Below are 22,975 nucleotides of genomic sequence, written 5' to 3' on the forward strand. Positions count from 1 at the left end.
GGTGGTAGTTAGTGGCGAATAGAGTGTTGGGTCTGTCAGCCATACACCCAGGTATTTTAGGGATGACTTAGTCCAGGTAAATGGGAAGGCTGTCTGTAGACTGGTCAGAGAGGGTGATAGTTGGATGGGTAGTATCTCAGATTTTGTAAAATTTATTTTGAAATTAGAGAGTGTCCCAAAGTGTTGAAGTTCTCACATCAGGTTAGGCAGGGAGATTGGGGAGTCCGTAAGGTGGAAAAGCACATCGTCGACATATGCCGAGAGCTTGTGCTCTGTGGGGCCTACTATCAGGCCTTTGATGCCTGCATTTGCTTGCACATTGCGTAAGAAAGGTTCGAGCACAAGGGCAAAAAGAATGGGGGAAAGAGGACACCCCTGTCTCGTGCCATTCCTGATCGAGAACCTGGGGGAAAGGAGTCCGTTGACCTTGACCTGGGCGCTCCAGTCTGAGTATAGGGCCATGATCCATCCCAGCCCTATTGTTTCTAACACTGCACGTAGATATGTCCAGTCCACCCAATCAAACGCTTTCTAATGGATGCCAATTCAAAGCAACAGTAAGATAATGAATATATACTCTATAGTGATCTGAACAAAAGTGTACGTAAAAACAAAACTTTTTTTGGTTTTGGATAGTGTGGGGAGGGTTTAGTCATCTTTTTGTTGCCATCTGTGTCCCAACAGAGAGATCTACCCCTCTAACTGACCTGTTGACTATTTTTCACTGAGATGGAAAATTGAAGGGAAATCCAAGAAGAGGTGAGGGAAGATCATCCAATGGCAGCTGTGTCCAAGATGGGAATTCTCCTTACTTTGGGGAGATTTTCCTGTTGCATTCCCTGGGCAGGAAGTAAAGAGAAATTTACAGAGACCGCAAAAATAACGTGATAAAGTCCTACTACATCCAAAACAAAAAAGTTTTGACTACTTTTGTTTTTCTGAGTCCCCCATTTAGCATATTATTTTATTACCAATTGATCATACCCTATTAGATTGTAAGCTCTTCTGAGCAGGGCCCTCTTAATCCTATTGTATTGTATTGTATTATAACTGTATTGTCTCCCTTTTATATTGTAAAGCGCTGCGTAAACTGTTGGCGCTATATAAATCCTGAATAATAATAATAATACCAGTAAATACTTAATTTTCACTTCCCGTAGCAAAAGTGGCAGGTAGAGGAATGGGCAAAATCATATTACACTGGTAGAGGTACTTACAGCAGTCACTTTTTTATTCATATGGCTAAAACTCCATTTACAAAAACGTACAAAATATTGTTTTTGTTGAATACTTAAGCTTTTTGAATATTATAATTCGAACTACTTACACTAAATTATATCATTAGACATGTGTAGGCTTTAATACATGCAGTGATATATTTTAGTGTTCAAATATAGAATGAATTTTCCATTGCTGTGGCCAATAGTTGTAATTTACAGATTTATAAAGTTTTTTTTTTTTTTTTTTACACTTTACATTGCCAATCACAGAGCCCCCTTCTCTTTACAACTGCAGCTGCTTGGAGCATAAAGAAACTGCTAAAATCTAACAGAGCAAAAGAGTTTGCTGTTGGGCACAAACTTTCCTTTGATTACAGTGTTTACAGAATTATCAGGCAGGGTTTCCAGCTGGACTGTGCAGTGGTCTGCAGGGAAAGGAAAGCGATTGCTGAGGCCTGCTGAAGCTAAGGCCCCTTTCACACATGCGGACAGTATGTCCGTATTTCATCCATCCGTTTTCGGATGAAATACGGACATACATGCATCCCTATGGGATAGCGGGTGTCAGCGGATGTACATCCGCTAACACCCGATGTCGTCCGCCTCCGCTCTCGTCCGATTCTGCGGACGGAAGAAAATCCTATTTTTCTATCCGTCTGCAGAGCGGATCGGAGGAACACGGACAGACGGTCCGTGTTCCTCCGATCCCCCATAGGGGAGAGCGGAGATCTGACAGGGCGGTCCCTGCACAGTGTGCGGGTCCCGCCCTGTCATCTGCCTGCTCAGCTGGGGAAAGCAGAGCGATCCCCGCTGAGCAGCGGATAAACACGGGGCGGATCAACACGGATCCGTCCCGTGTGAAAGGGGCCTAAAACTGACATGACTTTAACATCCTTCGTGCTGCAGAACTTGCCAGGAGGATATTATCTTACAGTGGAGGGTTTCTGAAGAGGTTAACATATTTACATATTGTTGAAAAGTAAAATAGCTACAAACAAGCCCTCATTGACCTTTGTAGCTGCAGGAACTGGGGAGCAAACCTTCCAGTGGCACAGTTTAGGAGATATTTACTGTATATGCCACCGATGACGTCATCGGCGCATGCACTCTGAAGGATCGGCGACCCATGCCGTTTCTTCAGAGCCATGTGCTGTGACCGCCGGCTCCCACGCACATGCGTGGGAGTGACGTCCTGCTGTTCTGGCCAGTCACACAGCCGGAATCCACGGATCCAGAAGGAAGACTGCCAAAGATGGATGCGGCCTCCAGCGGTGACAACGAGGGCTTAGTTTGCAGGTAAAGTTTTACATAACGTGTTAGTATGCCTATTTATACTAGCACATTATGCCTTTACTTTGCAGGTAAGTAAAAAAAAACAGCGTTTACTTCCTCTTTAAGCTGGCCATACACTTGTAGATTTTCATACGAACATTGGTATGAAAAGACTCATCAATACATTTGATAATGCCAACAGAGGCTTGACAAAAATCACAAAAGTACTTCAAAATTTTGTTTGCTTTTAACATACAAGTTTGGTATGAATAGAGTTTCCCAAATGAAAAGCAAAAAACATGTTAGAAATTTTTTTCAGTTTTTTTTAAGAAAAGTTTTCTATCCTTTTCCTTCCTTTGGTCTAAAATGGTTGTCAGTTTGACCCCACTGATAATTATGAGCTGCCACTTCAGTGCTTCTTGCTGTGAATTTGTGAATGACTTGTTCTCCAAAGATACAGCTACAAACGTCTTGGTTTAAAGCTGATCTCCAACTTTAATTTCAGTAGAAATATTTTGTCCGGGCCAAGCTGGCCAAAACAAACTATTTCCCTTACTAACATGTGCAGCCACTGGGTGTGCTGTATAAGCTGTATGTAGCTGAGGCTGCATACAGAACTGTGTCCTTCCTGTCTTGTACCAAGTACAAAATAGTGTGGGTCTGAGCTGTGCTCAGCCATTCAAAGACAGCTTTGTATTCGATCAGTGAATACAAAGCTTCCTCTGACTGGCCTAGTCAGAGAGGCGGGCTGATGATGTTACAATCTCCAACTCGGCCAATCAGACGAAGCCTTGTATTCCGTGATAATGAGAATACAAAGCTGCCTATGAATGGCTGAGCACCGCTTGGACTAACGCTATTTTGTTCCGGGTGTGAGACAGAATGGTCTCCCCACACATCCAGAACACAGTGCTTTATACTGTTTGTAGCCTCTGCTACATGCAGTTTTTACAGCCCTTCCAGTGGTCCCACGTGTTAATGAGGCAAAAAGTTAGTTTGGTCGAAGCAAACCATTTAAACTGAAACTAAAGCTGTAGATCCATTTTAATTTATTTATCATACGGTACAGGACACAGGTTCTCTTATTAACCCATGGGTTATGTGCTGCTAACTTCAGATGATTGCACAATGCCAAAGCCACTTAAAAGCTTTAGACACTCCCTCATATAATCCCTCCCACTATATGATCTACAGTTGTTTCCTAGTGTCCAGATGATGGATGAATCTCTGAAGGAGAGGGTATAGATTTGGTGACTTCTATAAAAACAGTTACTAATTGCACCAAGCCATTGTAGCAAAGCGTGTCAGTGCCCCCCAAATTCGTACTTTGGGGGCTGTATGTGGACCCTATGTAAAGATGGGAGCGGGGCTAGCCTGTAATATTGTGACTGAACTGGACCCCATGCCGCAAGTGATTCGCCTACTGTAGGTACTGAGAGCAACACGTCACTGTCGGGTGCGATAAAGGTCCAAGGCAGTGATCAGACTGCAAGGAGGAACCCAGTCCTTGAAGATTTCTCCCTCATTGTGGGGAGGATATGTCTTGCCGAAGTGGGTGAAGCTGATCTAAGAGTCCTGTGAGCCTGACTCCTTGGAATGGTAAACAGGCATCGGCCCCCTTTTAGAAAACTGAACTGTGCAGCTTTAACTGGGTTGTTGTGCACTTGGTTTCCCTCCTAATTCTCGGCTGGCAAACAAGGAGGCAGGACTCATTGTTTGGCAACACATAGCTGCCATTTTAAAGGGCCCCATCAGGCACCATTCTCTATCTTGTCTCTCCTTGTGTGGTATCAGCGGGGAGCATCGATAGTTTCAAAAAACTATTAGATAACCACCTGAACGACCACAACATACAGGGATATACAATGTAATACTGACACATAATCACACACATAGGTTGGATTGATGGACTTGTGTCTTTTTTCAACCTCACCTACTATGTAACTGTGTGGGTGCCATTTTTTCTCTAACTGCACATGCCAACAGTTTACTGCCAAAATAATTGATCATTAGGCCCACTCGCTGTGTGGATGCATTTGTGCGGTATGCCAGTGGAAAGAGGTTAAAGGGTTTACAATGTTTCCTGAGTGTTTATAACAAGCTTTTTACAAAGGTTGAAAAAAAAAAAAAAAAAACACAGGTCCATTCACTTCAACCTACAGTGTGGGTATTTGATTTTTAGTCTCTAACCATTCCCATAGTCACGTATATTGTTTCCTGGGAAGACATCTAAAAGTTTTTAGTAGTTGTCGACACTCTGATAGTACCGCTTCCTGGAGAAGGAAGTTCCAAATTTTTACTGCTCTAACCGTAAAAGACCCTTTCCAGAGTCACCTTTTGATATTTGTACACTGTAATCATATCTCATCTTAAGCGTGTCTCTTCCCCAGTGATATCTGTAATTGATGTAATCAATCCTCATACCTGAGGTCCCCATTTGTGGACTATAAGCACCCCCAGATCTTTTTCATCACTGATTCTTCCCTCCTAATGTATATTTGCAAGGATGACTTCTACAGGCAGGAACATCGCAGTGCAATGGGATCACCAGTGTTGCCCTATGTAACTAACCTGTACATGAAGGAGATGAAAAGCTGTAACTCAGAAAATCAACTTTAAAAATTGCTCTTGAATGAGTTTAAGTGGTATTAAGGCCAAAAACAAACACAAAATACAGGTAATATATTGTAGCTTACCATTTCTTGGATGTGGTTGCTGCATTAATGTTTTTCAGGCTTTTTTTTTTTTTATACCTGAGGCGAATCACTTCAGCAGGTATATGTGAGGGTTTACGGGGTCGGCAACCAGTCAATCACGAGCTACCTATTGACTGCTGGCAGGTGACAGTTTGCTCGCGAACACACCCCTGCTTTGCCAACCTAGCGCTTTCTACAAAGCAGCGCAAGTGTATGCTCAGCCAATCCTAGCCTGCAGAGGCAGCCTTCGCCCCACAGCCACACGCATGCAAACCTACGGAATAGCTCAAGTGGGTTTGGGCTCTTGTACGAGAACACTTGAGCTCTTTCCCCGAGTCCTGTATGTAGTAAAATCATCTCCACTGGTCCACCTTCTCTCAGATCCATCCAAGGCGTTTGTGGGATGGACGAAAGTGGAGGACTGGTGGGGATCAGTGCCAGAACATGTAGCTAGGCCATGGCTAAAGGAAAGAGCCTAAAAAAGAAAGTTAATGCAGCTACTGATTGGTAGGTTGCAACGCAGTAAATATTTGCTTTTGGATTTAATACCACTTTAGGTTTGTGTTAAGTGGGAAACTATGTTTAACCCCTTCCCGACCAGCCGCCGCAGTTGTACTGCAGAAGGTTGGCTCCCCTGGGCGAACCGACTGTACATTGGTTTACCTGTTGACCGCGCACGCACTGCTGGAGCCGATGCGCATGCCTGGCGGTTGCAACGAGACAGAATGGAGATCTGTCAATGTAAACAGACAGCTCTCCGTGCTGTCAGGGGTGAGGAGAGCGATCTGTTGTTCATACTAAGTATGAACAACGATCGCTCTCCTCAGCCAGTCAGTCCCCTCCCCCAACAGTTAGAATCACTCCCTAGAGAACAGTTCACCCCTTGATTGCCCCCTAGTGTTAACCCCTTCTATGCCAGTGACATTTACACAGTAATCGATGCATTTTTATAGCACTGATCACTGTATAAATGGCAGTGGTGTCAAAAGTGTCCGATCTGTCCGCCATAATGTCGCAGTGCCAATAAAAATTGCTGATCACCACCATTACTAGTAAAAATAATAAAAATGCCATAAATCTTCCCCCTATTTTGTAGATGCTATAACTTTTGCGCAAACTAATCTATATAAGCTTATTGTGATTTTTATTACCAAAAATATGTAGAAGAATACATATCGGCCTAAACTGAGGAAAAAATTAGCTTTTTTTAAAAAAAATTGGGGATATTTATTATAGCAAAGAGTACAAAATATTGTTTTTTTTTTCTTTTCAAAATTGTCGTCCTTTTTTTGTTTATAGCGCAAAAAATAAAAATTGCAGAGATGATCAAATACCTCCAAAAGAAAGCTCTATTTGTGGGAAAAAAGACGTAAATTTTGTTTGGGTACAACAACCGCGCAGTTTTCAGTTAAAGCGACACATTGCTGTATCACAAAAAATGGCCTGGTCATTGAGTAGCCAAATCTTCTGGAGCTGACGTGGTTAAAAGTGCTAGTTTTAAGGGGAATCTGTCTGGATAGCAAAATGTCATCTGCCCTTGTTTGATTGTTTTTGCTGAAAAATCTGATAAGAATGTGCTTGATCAGGTCAGTGACTTAAAGCTGAACACCGAGCTCTTCAGGAGCCAGGGTGGCTTTGCATACCTGACTTGTATAAATATTACTTAGCGGACCAAATGGTCTTTGCACACCGTTGGTTGGTGAAAGATGATGGCGAATGCAGCCACTGTTCTGGAGGTGGCCTTAGTGGGTTCCTATGAGGGTTTATATCACCTGCTTTTTAGGGGCCCCCAGGGATACTCTTCACTAACAAGCTCTATGAGGGTCACTATCCGGGCATGGGATAAAGTTCAGCATATTATGCAGTCTAAGGGGGTAAGGTGCTCCTCTTCTACTCCACTATGGTATAATCCCCGCCTGCCTAATTTTAGTGAATTTCCTGAGCCTATAGTGTGAGCTGAGAGGGGGATTAAACAAATTATTAATATAAATGGGGAATGAGCCAGTTGCCCCACTTTTGAGAAATGAAATCCAAATTCCAACTCCCAACTTGGTATTTTTTTCCCCCCCAATTTGGTAATACTATTTTACAGGCTCCATCTTCAGATCCGGAGCCGTTACTGAGGTCGAAGCTGCTTAAAAAGACACTGTCTGAGGTCTGTAAGGAGCTGTTTACAGTCAGGTCTAAGCCCCTTGAAAAGTGTAGAGAGGTGGACGTCAGTAATACCTAATTTTCAGGGTGATGACTTGGACGATATGTGGAATTACCCTTTTCACCACCTGGTGTTGGCTAGGGACTGCCTCATTCAATTTAAAATCTTACCCAGAATCTATTATACCCCAGCCAGGCTGGCCAACATTTATAAATCTGATTTTCCGGATTGCTGGCGTTGTAAGTACTCCCTGGCAGATTTCAAGCATATCTTTTGGCACTGCCCCTTGTTGCAAGCTTTCTGGTAAGGGGTAGTCCGAGCCCTTGAAAATATAACTGCTCTTCAAATACCAATGACTATCTCTGTGTATCTACGTGGATTGGTGAAGGAGCTGGCGTCACAGAGAACCCTACTTACTGTTGCCCTGTTTTATGCTCGCAAAGCATAGACTGTAAGCATTTAATATAGATATAAGCACAATAAAAACTCGCATTGAAGTAATGGTAAACAGGCACATGTTGATCCAGTGTTGGATGCTAACATCGGTCCAGGCTGTGTGCTGTTCTGGCAGCTTGTGTAATCTCTTGTGGGGGCTGTCCTGGCCAGCAGAATGCGGCTATGATCGAGTTGAACCAAAGCCGAGGGTTGGAGCAGGGACGCAGCATTACTTGCTGCGTGCACTGGTGTGCTCGCCATGTGTTTTGGAGCATGCGCACTAAAGAGATGTGCACTCCTTTGTCAAGTAGCTTTGCAGCACATCTGTTCCGGCAGCTCGTGTAACCTCTCGTGGGGGCTAAAAATTGAGAATTGAAAAGTAAGGCATTCTGATTTACAATTTGTCAACTTTTTAATAAAGCCTGAGAAGAGGATCTGTAAATGCAAACTTATCGGGATCCTGGAATTGGGCTTTAAAGAAGAACTACGGCAAATGAAAAAATCAATATGTGATGTAACTATATAGTCTGTTAAACATCTCACTGGTTGTTTTGCAAATAACAGTAAGGATATTGAGATATCTACCTTTTCAGATACAGCAGAATGCTCTCATGTTCACTTTAATGAGGAGACAACACTGATTCTGTTTATAAGTGCCTCCATTGTCCCCTTTTACATGATGCCGCTCAGAGCAGACTACAACGTGCCGTCATTACATTACTGGGGGGGGTTGCTCCTACAGTCCATGAAAAGCTCTGTCATTTCAATCCTCACTGACGTCCTAACAAGGCTCTGCCCACTCCTCTTCATGATAGGCCCGTGAAGCCCCGCCTATGCCTGCCCACTGCTCTGTCTATACAGGCTGCTCCCGTTGGCTTGGCTTTTCTTCTGTCAGCTTATCAGAGGAAAACGGGCAGCAAGAAGTACACAGATTAATTTAAAAATCCAGGGCTTTTTTTTTTTGCCAGAACAGCAGTTGGTTTATGCTGCTCCTGGCCCGGGGAGTGAGCTGGCAGCCACACAAGCCGACACAGCTCCTATAGTGCCGGCTGCAGCCTTAAGAGTGGAAGGTTTAGTGATATCAGCTGATAGCAGATCTCAGCCTCTCCCTGTAGCAGACAGGAAATTCCTTTTGTGAGGAAGAGTTGCAGTATGGTGTCCAATCCTGTCCTGTTACTCCTAACTGCCACACCAAGGCTACATTGCTTTTGGTAATTGTTTCATTGTCAGTGTTGCTGCCTTTTGGATTTGTGGGCTGTCTATAAATGCTGCTGACAGGATATTGGGACTGTCTCTTGCTGGATATATGTGGGCTGTCTCTTGTGGGTTGTGTGGGCCATATTTTCTCCACTTGAGGACTGTTTTCACTGTGTTCCATGGTATATCTAATGCCTTGGAAAAACTTTTGTACCCTTCTGATGGATACCTTTGAACAATGAGATCCCTCTGATGCGTTGGAAGCTCTCTGAGGACCATGGCTTTTGCTGTAGGATGCAACTAAGAAAATGTCAGAAAAGACCTACTAGAACAAATGAACTTTATTTGGGGTTAATCAGAGGCACTTTAAATGATGACAGGTGTGTACTGACTCCTATTTAACATGCGTTTGAATGTGATCGCTTAATTATGAACACAGCTACATCCCCAGTTAAAAGGGTGACACACTTCTGCAATCACGTTATTTTCATTTTTTTTATTTACTTTCCCTTCCCCACCCCCCTGAAAGATTTCAGTTTGTTTTTCTTTTGAGTTGTACAGTTTATAGGCCACATTAAAGGTGGAAAAAGTTTTATAATTCTTTTGTGTCATTTTTTTTACATCACAGAAACCTGCCATTTTAATAGGGGCATGTAGACTTTTTGTACCCACTGTATGGGGACTGTCTGTCCTGTTGCTGGATATATGGGGCCGTTGCTGGATAGATATGGGGATATCTGGAAGTGCCTCTGAGATTACTTTGATAGACGCTGGATATTTCTATGTTTTGTACACTGCTTTGCTTTTTATTAACAAATTCCATACAAAAATATCTCATATATGCCCACCCCCCCCGAATTCTACTTGGTTCTCTAAAGGGGGAAGGGTGCTAGGTGTGTAGGGGTGGTCCAAGAGGGCTATTCTAGGGGGTGAGTAGGGGGCGTGATCTAGGGAAGGGGGGTGAGTTCCTGCACCTTTTCTCTGAGGGAAAACCCTGGAAAAATCTGTGTGCAAACTTACCTGCAGGTAAAAACTAATAATGATGGTACATTATTACAAAATAAAAAGAAATATATAAAACTAATATACATTTAACCACTTAAAGACCAGCCGCCACAGTTGTACTGCGACAGGTTGGCTCTCCTGGGCGAATTGCTGGCATTGTACGTCGCCCGCTTTAAGGCTTCTAGGGTGCACGCAATGCTGGAGCAGATGCGTGTGGCCAGCGGCCGCGATGTCCGCCGGCCACCTGCAATCACTCCTGAGACAGAAAAGGGATCTGTCAATGTAAACAGATAGACCCCCGTTTTGTCAGGGGTGGAGAGACAGATCTGCTGTTCCTAGTCATTAGGAACAGCGATCTGTCTCCTCCACCAGTCACTACACTCCCCCAACAGTTAGAAACACCTCCCTAGGGAAGACTTAACCTTTTGATTGCCCCCTAGTGTTAACCCCTTCCCTGCCAGTGACATTTATACAGTAATCAGTGGCTATTTTTAGCACTGATCGCTGTATAAATGTCACTGGTCCCAAAAAAGTGTCCGATCTGTCCGCCGCAATGTCGCAGTCCCGCTAAAAATCGCTGATCACCGCCATTTCTAGTAAAAAAAAAAAAAAAATAATAAAAATGCCATAAATTCCCTATTTTGTAGACGCTAAAACTTTTGCGCAAACCAATCAATATACGATTATTGTGATTTTTTTTTTTTTTTTTACCAAAAATATGTATAAGAATACATATCGGTCAGCCTAAACTGATAAGGAAATTTTGTTTCTTTTTTGGGGGGATATTTATTATAGCAAAAAGTAAAGAAATTGTTTTTTTTTCAAAATTGTTGGTTTTTTTTTGTTTATAGCACAAAACAGAGGTTATCAAATACCACCAAAAAAAAGCTCTATTTGTGGGGAAAAAAAGGACGTGCATTTTGTTTGGTTACAGCATTGCACGACCATGCAATTGTCAGTTAAAGCGACGCAGTGCCGTATTACAATAGCCTGGTCATTAAGGGGGCAAATCCTTATAGTCCTTAAGTGGTTAAACCTTTGTGAGGATTTTTTTTTTTTTTAATCCTACACAGTCCAATCTGTGTCACCTCATGGTAATTATTACTCACAGAGGTGAAATGGTGACCAGTGGTGTAGCGTAGGGGGGCAGCCAGGGGCTGCGACTCTCCTTGCATCCATTAGCAGCCTGAACCTGGAAGCTGTCCTCCCCTCCACCTAGACGCAACTCCTCTCCTCTGAGCTCCTGGCTCTGTCCTCCCTCTACCTGGCTGCAACTCCCCCTCTCCACTGTGCACCTGGCTCCAACCTCCCCTCCACCTGGCTGCAACTCCCCCTCTCCTCTGTGCACCTGGCCCTTTCCTCCCCTCCACCTGCCTGCAACTCCTCTCCTTTGTGCACCTGGCTCCCGCGTCCTCTCCACCTGGCTGCAACTCTTCTCTTCTGTGCACCTGGCTCAATCGTCCTCTCCACCTGGCTGCAACTCCTTCTTTTCTGTACACCTGGCACCATCCTCCCTTCAACCTGGATGTATTTCTTATTCTCTGTGCACCTGGCTCCACCCCCCCACCTGGCTGCATCTTATTCTCCTCTGTCCTCCCCTCCACCTGGCTGCATCCCCCCTCCCCTCCACTGTATACTACTCAATGCCCCCCTCCTTCTTATTCACAGCCGGAGTCTCTGATTGGCTGCCTTTTTTTTGGTTGAATCTCTGAGAGCTCTTAGACTACCGTACTCAAAGAGCTATCACTCAGACTTAACCAATAATAAAAAGCTGCGGGGCTGCAGGCAGCCATGGGAGGCTAAGGCTGTGAATAGTGAGAAGCCCTTAATAATCCATCACAGCAGAACTAGTGGAAGGGACTCGAAGTGCTAAAAGTCCATGGCTTAGAGGGCGCAAATTACTTCCCTTGCCCCGGGCACTGCCAACCCACGCTACACCGCTGAGGGTGACACAAGATGAGCAGTGCTTAAGGGTCATGGGGGACACATGATAATCCGTGAACTCAGGAACCAAAGGGGACACAGGATAATCAGGGTTCACGGGGGACACAGGATGATCAGGGGTCACAGGGGACACAGGTTGATCAGTGGCTTGGAAGTCGCAGTGGACACAGGCTGATTAGGAGTACAGGATGATCAGGGGTTACAGTGGACACAGGATAAGGGACACAGGATAACTAGGGGTACAGAATAATTAGGGGTCAGGGGAGACATAGGCACAAGGGTCACAGGCTGATCAGGGGATGCAGGATGATTAGAGGCACAAGGATCTCAGGCTGATCAGGGGTCACAGGATATAGTTGGTAACGCAGTTACATAGTTGGTAAAGTTGGGAAAAAAAAACACCAGTCCATCCAGTTCAACCTGTGGTGTGTGAGCGTGCTTGTGTTGTCAATAGTACATTGTAAATCCCTGTATGTTGTGATTGTTAAGGTACCCTTCTAATAGGTTTTTGAAACTGTCGACGCTCCTTGCTGATACCACTGCTTGTGGAAGAGAATTCCACATCCTTAACGCTCTGACAGTAAAGAACCTGCTACGGTTAAACCGGTTTCAGTGAATGGCCCGCGTGTCTTTTTAAATTCCTTTTCACTGAAAAGTTTCTTCCCTATGCTAGGGTCACCAGTACGGGATTTGTATATCGCTATCATATCCCCTCTCAAGCGTCTCCTCTCCAGAGAGAATAAGTTCAATGTTTGTCGTTTTTCCCCAAAGCTGAGATCCTCTAGTCCCTTTATTAGCTTTGTTGCCCTTCTCTGGACTGTCTCCAGTTCCAGCAAACCCTTCGTGAAGACTGGTGCCTAGAACTGGACGGCATACTCAAGATGCGGCCGGACCAGAGTCTTGTAGAATGGGAGATTTGTTTTATCTCTGGAGTGAATCCCCTTTTAAATACATGCCAATATTCTGTTGGCTTTGCTTGCAGCAGTTTTGCTTTGCATGCTATTGCTGAGCCTATCATCTGCTAGGACCCCAGGTCCTTTTCCATCCTAGACACCCCCAGAGGTTGCGTTCGTATTTTTAGCACCCAAATTCATTTTTCAACATTAAACCCCATTTCTCATAAGGTTGCCCACCCCATTATATTTTATTAAGGAATGTTTCCACATTCCGTGACGTTATTGCCTTTCTTAACTTTGTATCATCCGCAAATATTGAGATTGAGCAGTTTATCCCATCCTCTATCGTTTGACTAAATTAAACAGAATTGGTCCCAGGACAGATCCTTGGGGGACCCCACTTACCACACCGGACCATTCTGAGTACTCGCTATTTATCACTACCCTTTGGACCCACCCCTGTAGCCAGTTTTCAATCCAGGTACTCACCCTATGGTCCATGCCAACAGACCTCAGTTTGTAAACGTTTTATGGGGAACTGTAACCCATGCCTTTGCAAAATCCAGATACACCACATCCACAGGCCTTCCTTTATCTAGATGGCAGCTCACTTCTTCATAGAACTTTAATAGGTTGGTCTGGCAAGAACGATTCTGCATGAATCCGTGCCGATTATCACTAATGATACCGTTTTTATTACTAAAATCTTGGATATAGTCCCTTATCATCCCCTACTTTAAGCTTATATACTATCGATGTTAGGCTGACTGGTCTGTAGTTTCCAGGGATGGATCTCAGCCCTTTTTTAAATATTGGTACCATGTTCGCTTCCAATCAGCTGGTACTATTCCAGTCAAACTGTGCATAAAAATTAGTAACAATGGTCAAGCTATCACCTGGCTGAGTTCCTTAAGGACCCTTTGGTATAAGCCATTTGGTCCTGGTGACTTATTTATATTAAGTTTTTCAAGTCTATTTCTGATACTGTCTTTTGTTAGCCATGAGGGTGCATTCTGTGATGTGTTATTAACATTACAGTCTTGGTTACTATATCCCCGCGTTTCCTTTGTGAAAACTGAGGAGAAAAACGCATTTAAATCCTTTGCCTACTTTTGTAACCAAATTCCCTTCATCTTTTTTGGGACCAATATGTTCTGGCCTCATTTTCTTACTGTTTATATATTTAAAGAATTTTTTGGGGGGTTTTTTTTTACTCTCTTCCGCTATGTGCCTTTCGTGGTCTTTTAGTTGCCCGGATTGCTCTCTTACATTTCTTGTTGCATTCTTTGTATTGTTGGAATTCTGACAATGACCCCTCAGCCTTGTATGTTTAAAAAGCCGTTTCTTTTGCTATTGTATGCATTTCTACGTTAGAATTTAGCCACCCGGGATTAATTTTAGCGCTTTTAAACTTATTTCTCATTGGATTCCCCTGGCCAATTCCCTTTTTTTAGTATGCTCTTAACCACTTAAAGACCAGCTCACGCCGATATACGTCGGCAGAATGGCACGGCTGGGGAAAGTAACGTACCTGTACGTTACATTAAATTTCCCGCTGTGTGCGCGCTTGCCACGAGCTCCGTGACCGCGGACTTGATGTCCCCTGGGTGCCCGCGATCGTGTCACGGAGCTGAAGAACGGGGAGATGCCAGTGTAAACACAGCATCCCTGCATTCTGCCTAGTGACAGGACACTAATCATCTGCTCCCTCTCATCGGGAGCAGCGATCAGTGTCGTGTCACTGCTGGCCCATCCCCAGACAGTTAGAATCACTCCCTAGGACACACTTAACCCCTTCCCCGCCCCCTAGTGGTTTAACCCCTTCACTGCCAGTGACATTTTTACAGTAATCAATGCAATTTTATAGCATTGATCGCTGTATTAATGCCAATGGTCCCAAAAATGTGTCAAAATTGTCCGATTGTGTTCGCCATAATGTCGCAGTCACGATAAAAATAGCTGATTTTTTACTAGTAAAAAAAAAATTCATGCCGTAAAACTATCCCCTATTTTGTAGACGCTATAACTTTTGCGCAAACCAATCAATAAACGCTTATTGCAATTTTTTTTTTTTTTTTACCAAAAATATGTAGAAGAATACGTATCGGCCTAAACTAAGGGGGGAAAAAAAAATTATATTTTTTGGGGGATATTATAGCAAAAAGAAAAAAATAATGCTTTTTTTTTCAAAATTGTCGTTCTCTTTTTGTTTATAGTGCAAAAAATAAAAACCGCAGAGGTGATCAAATACCACCAAAAGAAAGCTCTATTTGTGGGAATAAAGGGACGTCAATTTTGTTTGGGAGCAACGTCGCACGACCGCATAATTGTCAGTTAAACCGACGCAGTGCCGAATCGCAAAAAGTGGCCTGGTCATTTGGCAGCCAAATGGTCCAGGGCTGAAGTGGTTAAAGCCCTCCCATTTTTTTCTCCGTGTTTTTTTGTTCCTAGCATGTTATCCCATTTAATGTCATAGCAAATAGCAAAGAGCGCAGCTAAGGGAAGTTGGCTCTTTTGTAGTTGTGTACTTGTATTACCCTTGTGCTTCTTGTTTCTGTGATTTATACTGAATGTTGCATAGTAGGTGAGGTCGAAAAAAGACACAAGTCTATCAAGTCCAACCTATGTGTGTGATTATATGTCAGTATTACCTTGTATATCGTTCAGGTGCTTATCTAATAGTTTCTTGAAACTATCGATGCTCCCCGCTGAGACCACCGCCTGTGGAAGGGAATTCCACATCCTTGCCGCTCTTACCATAAAGAACCCTCTACGTAGTTTAAGGTTAAACCTCTTTTCTTCTAATTTTAATGAGTGGCCATGAGTCTTGTTAAATTCCCTTCCGCGAAAAAGTTTTATCCCTATTCTGGGGTCACCAGTACGGTGTTTGTAAATTGAAATCATATCTCCTCAAACGTCTCTTCTCAAGAGAGAATAAGTTCAGTGCTCGCAACCTTTCCTCATAGCTAATATCCTCCAGACCCTTTATTAGCTTTGTTGCCCTTCTTTGTACTCGCTCCATTTCCAGTACATCCTTCCTGAGGACTGGTGCCCAGAACTGAACCGCATACTCTAGGTGCGGTCAGACCAGAGTCTTGTAGAGCAGGAAAATTGATTTATTTCTGGAATTAATCCCCTTTTCAATGCATGCCAATATTCTGTTTGCTTTGTTAGCAACAGATTGGCATTGGTAATTGACCTATGGTCGTTGTTTCCTAAATTGCCCCATATTTCCACAATCCTTTTCATCATCCTGATCGCATAATTTCCTGATGTGATCAGGTCTGTATTGTTTGTAATCAGTAGGTCCAGTAATGCGTTCTCTTGTTGGTGCATTCACCAACTGACACATGAAATTATCCTGCAAGACGTTTAGGAAATGGCAAGCCTTAGACGAATGCACGGTTTCTTCTGCCCAGTCTATATCTTGATAATTCAAAATCCCAATTTATAATAACATTTCCCAGTCTTGCCACCATTCCAAGCTGTAATCGGAGGTCCGCCTCCCCCTCCTTCCTCAGGTTGGGGGCCTGTAGCATATGCCCACTATTACTTTCCCATTGATTTCCTCCCTTTGGAGCTCCACTCATAGATTCCACCTCCTCCCTAGCTCCATTATTGATGTCATCCCTTACGCTCACTTGCACATCATTCTTGATATACAGGCATACCCCTCCCCCTTTCCTACCCTCCCTGTCCCTACGATATAGGAAAAAACCCTGAATAGTGGCAAACCAATTATGTGAGCTGTCAAACAAGTTTCTGAAATTCACACAAAATTGAAATCCTCCTCGTACATTAGCAGCTCCAGTTCTCCCATCTTATTCCTTGTTAGTTGTTATGAGGCTGCAATTGGGATTTGCCAACTTACCTTGGGTTTTGGTACTCTAGTCACCCTACCACTAATGCCCCCAAAATTACTCACTAAACTTTGCTCTATACTGGCTAGCTCCTACATCTGGACCCTCCCCCAACACCTAGTTTAAAAGCCCCTCTAACTTTTCAGTCATCTTCTCTCCTAGCAGAGCTGGATGATTGGGATTCAGAGGTGACAGTGGAAACAGGATGGTTAGGGAACTTGGGGGTCACAGGATGATCAGGGGCTTGGGGTCACAGGATGATTAGGTGCACAGGGGTCACAGGATGATCAGTGTCACAGGGGAGACAGGATGATTAGGGGTAGAGGGGTCACAAGATGGTCAGGGGTTACAGGAGTGACAAGATGATCAGCATCACACAGGATGATTAGGGGTAGAGGGGTCATGGGGGACACAGGATGATTGTGTTTCAGGGATCACAGTGGACATAGGATGATCAGGAGAATCAGGGGTTACAGGGGACACCGCATAATTGGGGGCTTGGGGGTCACAGTGGACATCGGATGATTGGGGAACTTTGGGGGCACAGGATGATCAGGGGCTTTGGGGTCACAGGGGGCACCCTTTCTTTTTTTTCTCCCTCTCCCCTTTTTCTCTTTCTCTCTCTCTTTCTCTCTCTCTTTCTCTTTCCTTTTCTCTCTCTCTCTCCCTCATCTTTTTTCCCTCTTATTTTTTCTCTCTTTCAAAAAAAAACATAATACAATATTTAAACCTTTAAAAATAATAGGTCATATACCAATAAAAATTGGCATTCTAAACAAAAGAACCAGTGACAACTATCCCATCTTCCACTGAAAGCATTGATGCAGCAGCACTGGAAAAGTCACATACCTTGTACTGCTTTACATAGCACACACCCAGCTATTGATTGGCAGATGGGTGTGTGTTATGTAAAAATACACTGAGTATGATAGAAGGCACAAGTCATGTAGTTCCCTGTGGGAGATGCAGATACTAGCACAGTGGAAGAAAATGACATGCCAACTCATAATAATAATTTATTTTGTCATTATCTTACCTTGTGTAACGTTTAGGTATTTATATGCGGATTTACTAAAATGTGTATATTGCCTTTAGTTTTACTTTAAGTAATGTAGCAAGGATAAGGATGACAACCTTAGAGATTGCACCTACAAGAAATCGCTATGGCCGATATGTGATGCCGATTTTTTTGGGGCCGATATATTAGGCCGATTTTTTTTTTTTTTTTTTTTTCCCTTCATCTCATAAAATCTGACAGTTAAACCCCTTTCACACTGGGGCGTTTTTCAGGTGCTTTTTGGGCTAAAAATAAAACGGCTCCCCTGCAGTCTGTGTGAAAGCCCGAGTGCTTTCACACTGAGGCAATGCGCTGGCAGGATGTTAAAAAAAAAGTCCTGCAAGCAGTATTTTTGGAGCGGTGTATACCACCACTCCTGCCCATTGAAATGAATGCCCACCGCTGCCGAAGCGCCTGCAAAGCAATTCAGCTTCAGGGGAGCATTTAACCCTTTCCTCGGCTGCTAGCTGGGTTATAAGCGCCCCACTAGCAGCCGAATAGCGCCGCTAAAATGACGGTAAAGCGCCGCTAAAACTAGCAGCGTTTTACCGTCAACGCATGCCCGCTCCAGTGTGAAAGCAGCCTTAAGTGATACAGAAATTTTTTTTACATTTATTAAACAAAACAAACCTCCAATCAGTTCACTTGTATGTAGAATTTAGATAAAAAAAATAAAAAAAAAACTATATCTTAAATATTAAATACACAAAAACAGGTAATCAAAACTTTTGGACGAAAAAAATGGGCTAACTTTACTGCTTAGTTTTTTTTTTTTTTATTTATTAGTGTATTTTTTTTTTTTTAATTGCGTTTGAAAGACCACTGCACAAATACCGTGTGACATAAAATATTGCAACAACCGCAATTTTATTCCCTAGGGTCTCTGCTAAAAATATATATATATATACATATATATATAATGTTGGGGGGTTCTAAGTAATTTTCTAGCAGAAAATACAGGATTTTTACTTGTAAGCAAAAAAAGTCAGAAAAGATTGTCTTTAAATGGTTAAACTGAGAGCTTCTACACACAGGTTTAGTTCATTCATAAGTGTAAACATTGTATCTCTTCAGGTTCTTTTTATCAGATTTGGCAGGCTGCCCAGAGAAGGAGAGAAGTTGCTTCACAGAAGATTTCAGGCAACTTGTATTGACTTCTATTACAGAAGTCATTTGCAAGTCGCGCTGAAGTTATATCGGCCTTTTTTATCAGCACAATCGGCCGATGCCGATTAAGTAAAAAACACCAAATATCGGTCGACCTCTGGTGTATACACCAGGGTTCACACATTGGATCCGACAGCAGGAGGAAGAGGCAGGTGCTCTCACTCATTCTTCTTCCACCTGTGCTCATGGAAATGCACCAGACTCGTTCATTACCAGTACTTGCACTTTTGCCAGTTTTACAGCCATTTCCCTGACAGATGTCCTTCCACAATCGTGCTCCTGTGTGCCCCCTAGGGCCTGCATCTGGGAATGTCTGTGACTGTCGGGTCTCCCAGACCCGGTGTGTCACGAATCGGGGTAAAGGGCCAATGATCACTTCTTCCAGTGACAGAATGATCACTTGTAAACAAACCGAAGCATGTCCGGTTCGGCTCCTCCCCTCTCCTCACTCCAATCAGTACAGCATGTGAGAAGCGGAGGGAACCGGTGCAGCATTGTTGTGGGCTGGATCTGAAGTGCCCACAGTGCTGATCTGTGCCCATCCCTGGCTTATCCATCCACGTTCATAGTCATCCATGCTCTATCCCTGGCTCATCCATCCATCCCTGGCTCATCCGTCCACATCCATGCTCCATCCGTGGCTCATCCGTCCACGTTCATGCTCCATCCCTGGCTCATCCGTCCACGTTCATGCTCCATCCCTGGCTCATCCGTCCACGTTCATGCTCCATCCCTGGCTCATCCGTCCACGTTCATGCTCCATCCCTGGCTCATCCGTCCACATTCATGCTCCATCCCTGGCTCATCCATCCACGTTTATGCTCCATCCCTGGCTCATCAGTTCTCATCCATGCCACTACAGTGCCTCACAATAGGTAGTGAAATTACATTTGAAATGTATGTCCGTATGTCCCTAGAATACCTGATGGTGCTCCCTGCATGTTAGGCCTCTGTATGTGGCCAGGCTGTGTAAAAGTCTTACACGTATCGCCATTCTCAGGAGTAGCAGCAGAATATATGTTGGGGCATAATTTTTGCTATGTACATGCTATGTGTTAGAAATATCTTATAAATGGACAACTTTGTGCAAAAAAAATGTGTTTTCATTTTCTTTACACATTTTACAAAATCTTTTGGAAAAAAATGACATGTTCAAAAGACTCATCATGGCTCATAGAATATACGTTGTTGTTTGCTTTCCAAAATTGGGTAATTTTTTGGGAGTTTCCATTGTCCTGGTGCTCAAGGACCTTCAAAAGTGTAAGAGGTAGTCTAGAAATATGTGTAATGTATGCTCCTAGAACGCCTGACGGTGCTCATTGCCTGTTGGGTCTCTGTATGTGGCCAGGCTGTGTAAAAGTCTCACACGTGGTATCGCCATACTCAGGAGGAGTAGCTGAATGTATTTTGGGGTGTAGTTGCAAGTATGTATATGCTGTGTATGAGAAATAACCTGTTAATTTGACAATTTTTTGGAAAAAAAATCTTAATTTTTCAAAGAATTGTGGGGAAAAAATGACAACTTCAAAAAACTCACTAAATACCTTGGAATGTCTACTTTCTGAAAGGGGTCATTCGGGGGATATTTGTACTTTCCTGGCTTGTTAGGGTCTCAAGAAATTAGATAGGCTGTCAGTACATCAGATGTGATCAATTTTCAATGATTGGCACCATAGCTTGTAGACTCTAAACATTCATAAAGATCAAATAATATACACTAATTTTGCGTTATTTTTACCAAAGCGATGTAGCTGTATAAATTTTGGCCAAAACGTATGAAGAAAAATACTGATTTGCAAAATTTTATAACAAATGAAGACAAATTCATTTTTTTACAAAATTTTCATTCTTTTTTCATTTATAGCACAAAAAATAAAAGACCTAGCAGTGACTAAATACCACCAAAAGAAAGCTATTTGTGTGACAAAAAAGGACAAAAAAAATACTGGGTACAGTGTTGCATGACTTAGTAACTGTCATTCAAAATGTGAGAGCACTGAAAGCTGAAAATTGGTCTGGTTAGGAAGGGGGTTTAAGTGCCCAGTGGGCAAGTGGTTAACCACAGCATGATGACTACAGATACAGCTTGTTGTCATTTTTAAGCAATCTAGTCTTTGAGTTTAAAGCGGAGTTCCACCCAAAAGTGGAACTTCTGCTCATCGGATTCCTCCCCCCCTCCGGTGTCACATTTGGCACCTTTTAGGGGGGAGGGGGGTGCAGATACCTGTATAATACAGGTATCTGCACCCACTTCCGGGAATAGACTCCCGCGGGAGTCACGCCCCCTCCCGCACAACTCGCGCATGCGTTGTAGGGAATCGGGAAGTGAAGCCGCAACGCTTCACTTCCTGATTCCCTCACTGAGAATGGCGACGGCAGCACCCGAGGATCAAGGGATGGTTCGGTCTCGGGTGCCGACATCGCTGGACCCCAGGACAGGTGAGTGACCTTATTTTAAAAGTCAGCAGCTGCAGTATTTGCAGCTGCTGACATCTAAAAAAAAAAATTTTCACCGGACTCCCGCTTTAATAATATGGTCTGTTATAGATTATTCTTATAGGTGTGGTGCCGTTTTTGCATTTGTCATTTGGAAAGTCTTTGAGAAAGCATTACTTTATTTTTTTTTCCCCTCTTGTATTTACCTGTAGTGCTACTCGTAGGAAGCCAATAAAAGGTGCGGCTGGTCGTCCCATTCAGTTCCAATATGAGGACATTGTCAGGAGAGCCAAGATGAAAGAACAGACTAAAGAAAGTCAAGAAGAAAAAAGGCCACAATGCTTTATCTCTGTTCCTCTACGGATCACGATTTTTGTTTTGGTAGCTTTTGTTGTCTTGGTCTTGCTTACCATGGAGAGCAGCCCTGAGAATCCATTTGAGCCCCCCACAGAAGACACACAGTTACAGCAACATTAGTTCTCTGCACCATAGTTTCTAAATCTGTTTCCTACCCAAGATCGAAGTAGCTAAAAGTAAGTGTAACAAAGATTGAGGTACTCATGGTAATATATGGAATTGCAATATGCAAATAGGTTACCTAGGTAACCTCTTTGAAATAGTAGTTAAATGCCATTTCTTTGGCTGTTTCCTAGAGGTACTGAACATAGATATACACTTTTCTTATTTCAGTTCATTGTTGTTTAGGTTGGGCACAGGTCCAGTATGGTGCTTACATTATTAAGCTGAGCACACAATATAAGGTCAGGTTTATCCTGGTAATTACAAATACAGTACATAATTGCGGTAATGCATGATAAAATGTCAACACTCAACACTAAACTTTCATTTGAAATTTCTTTCCTGTTTTGTTAGCTTATCTTGTTGTGTTAACCTTGCTGCATACCCTTTAGTTTTCTCTTATATCTTATCTCTTATATCTTATGTTTTCCTGAAATTAGCTGCTTTGAGACCATAACAGTTCAGAAGTCTCTCTTCTTGTTGGACACAGTAAACCTGTAATAATAACTAACCGAACAAAAAGCTTAAAGAGATGGTTTACTTCACCTATTATAGACCATGTAACAAGGGTCACTTCATTGGCGGCACCATACACTGAGCATACTTGTCTTCCTTATGCTCTCCTGTCACTGTGATCTTCCTTGGTGTTCAGGAGAGAATTTAAAGGGTGCGTAGACATATTGTTGTGTCTCCTATATAGCAGACATGTAAGTTTGCCAAGTAAGTGCAAAGCACAGGTGTACTTTAAGTAACAGCTATTGATTGCTCCCACCAGCACCATGTTTTGTATCAGTAGTGCAATGTTGTGGATTGTTAATATTTTACTATTTATTTACTTTTCATTAAACAGTTTTTGCTTGCATTGTATTATTTAAGATATTTAAATAAAGGTTATGTTTATTTGCACCTCATTGTCTATAAAATGTTTCTGTATTAAACTTCTGCCTCTTTCATACAGACTTAGTTAAGCATGCACCTGTACGAGGGCCATGTTTGGCTACACGGTGATGTACAGGTATTCTTGCATTCCCACACACACAGCCCCATTGATGTAATTTGGGACGCAGTGGTTATACGGACACAAGCACTGCTCCCAATTTGACATCACACAGGCATACT

The 22,975-nt window shown here is 43.0% G+C and overlaps 1 protein-coding gene across 5 annotated transcripts in view; it reads left to right on the forward strand.

The window, feature by feature from the left end:
* LEMD1 (LEM domain containing 1) overlaps nt 1-22,762 on the forward strand; it is a 430,972-nt gene extending 408,210 nt beyond the window's left edge. For all 5 annotated transcript variants that reach the window (XM_073615805.1, XM_073615806.1, XM_073615807.1 and 2 more), the window contains one exon: nt 21,550-22,762. In XM_073615805.1, coding sequence (XP_073471906.1) covers nt 21,550-21,814 — 265 coding nt within the window. In that variant the 3' untranslated portion in view covers nt 21,815-22,762. The remainder of the gene's footprint in view (nt 1-21,549) is intronic.
* The last annotated feature ends 213 nt before the right edge of the window (nt 22,763-22,975 follow it).

Source organism: Aquarana catesbeiana, linkage group LG02 (assembly GCF_042186555.1).
Source record: "Aquarana catesbeiana isolate 2022-GZ linkage group LG02, ASM4218655v1, whole genome shotgun sequence".
Taxonomy (NCBI): Eukaryota; Metazoa; Chordata; class Amphibia; order Anura; family Ranidae; genus Aquarana; species Aquarana catesbeiana.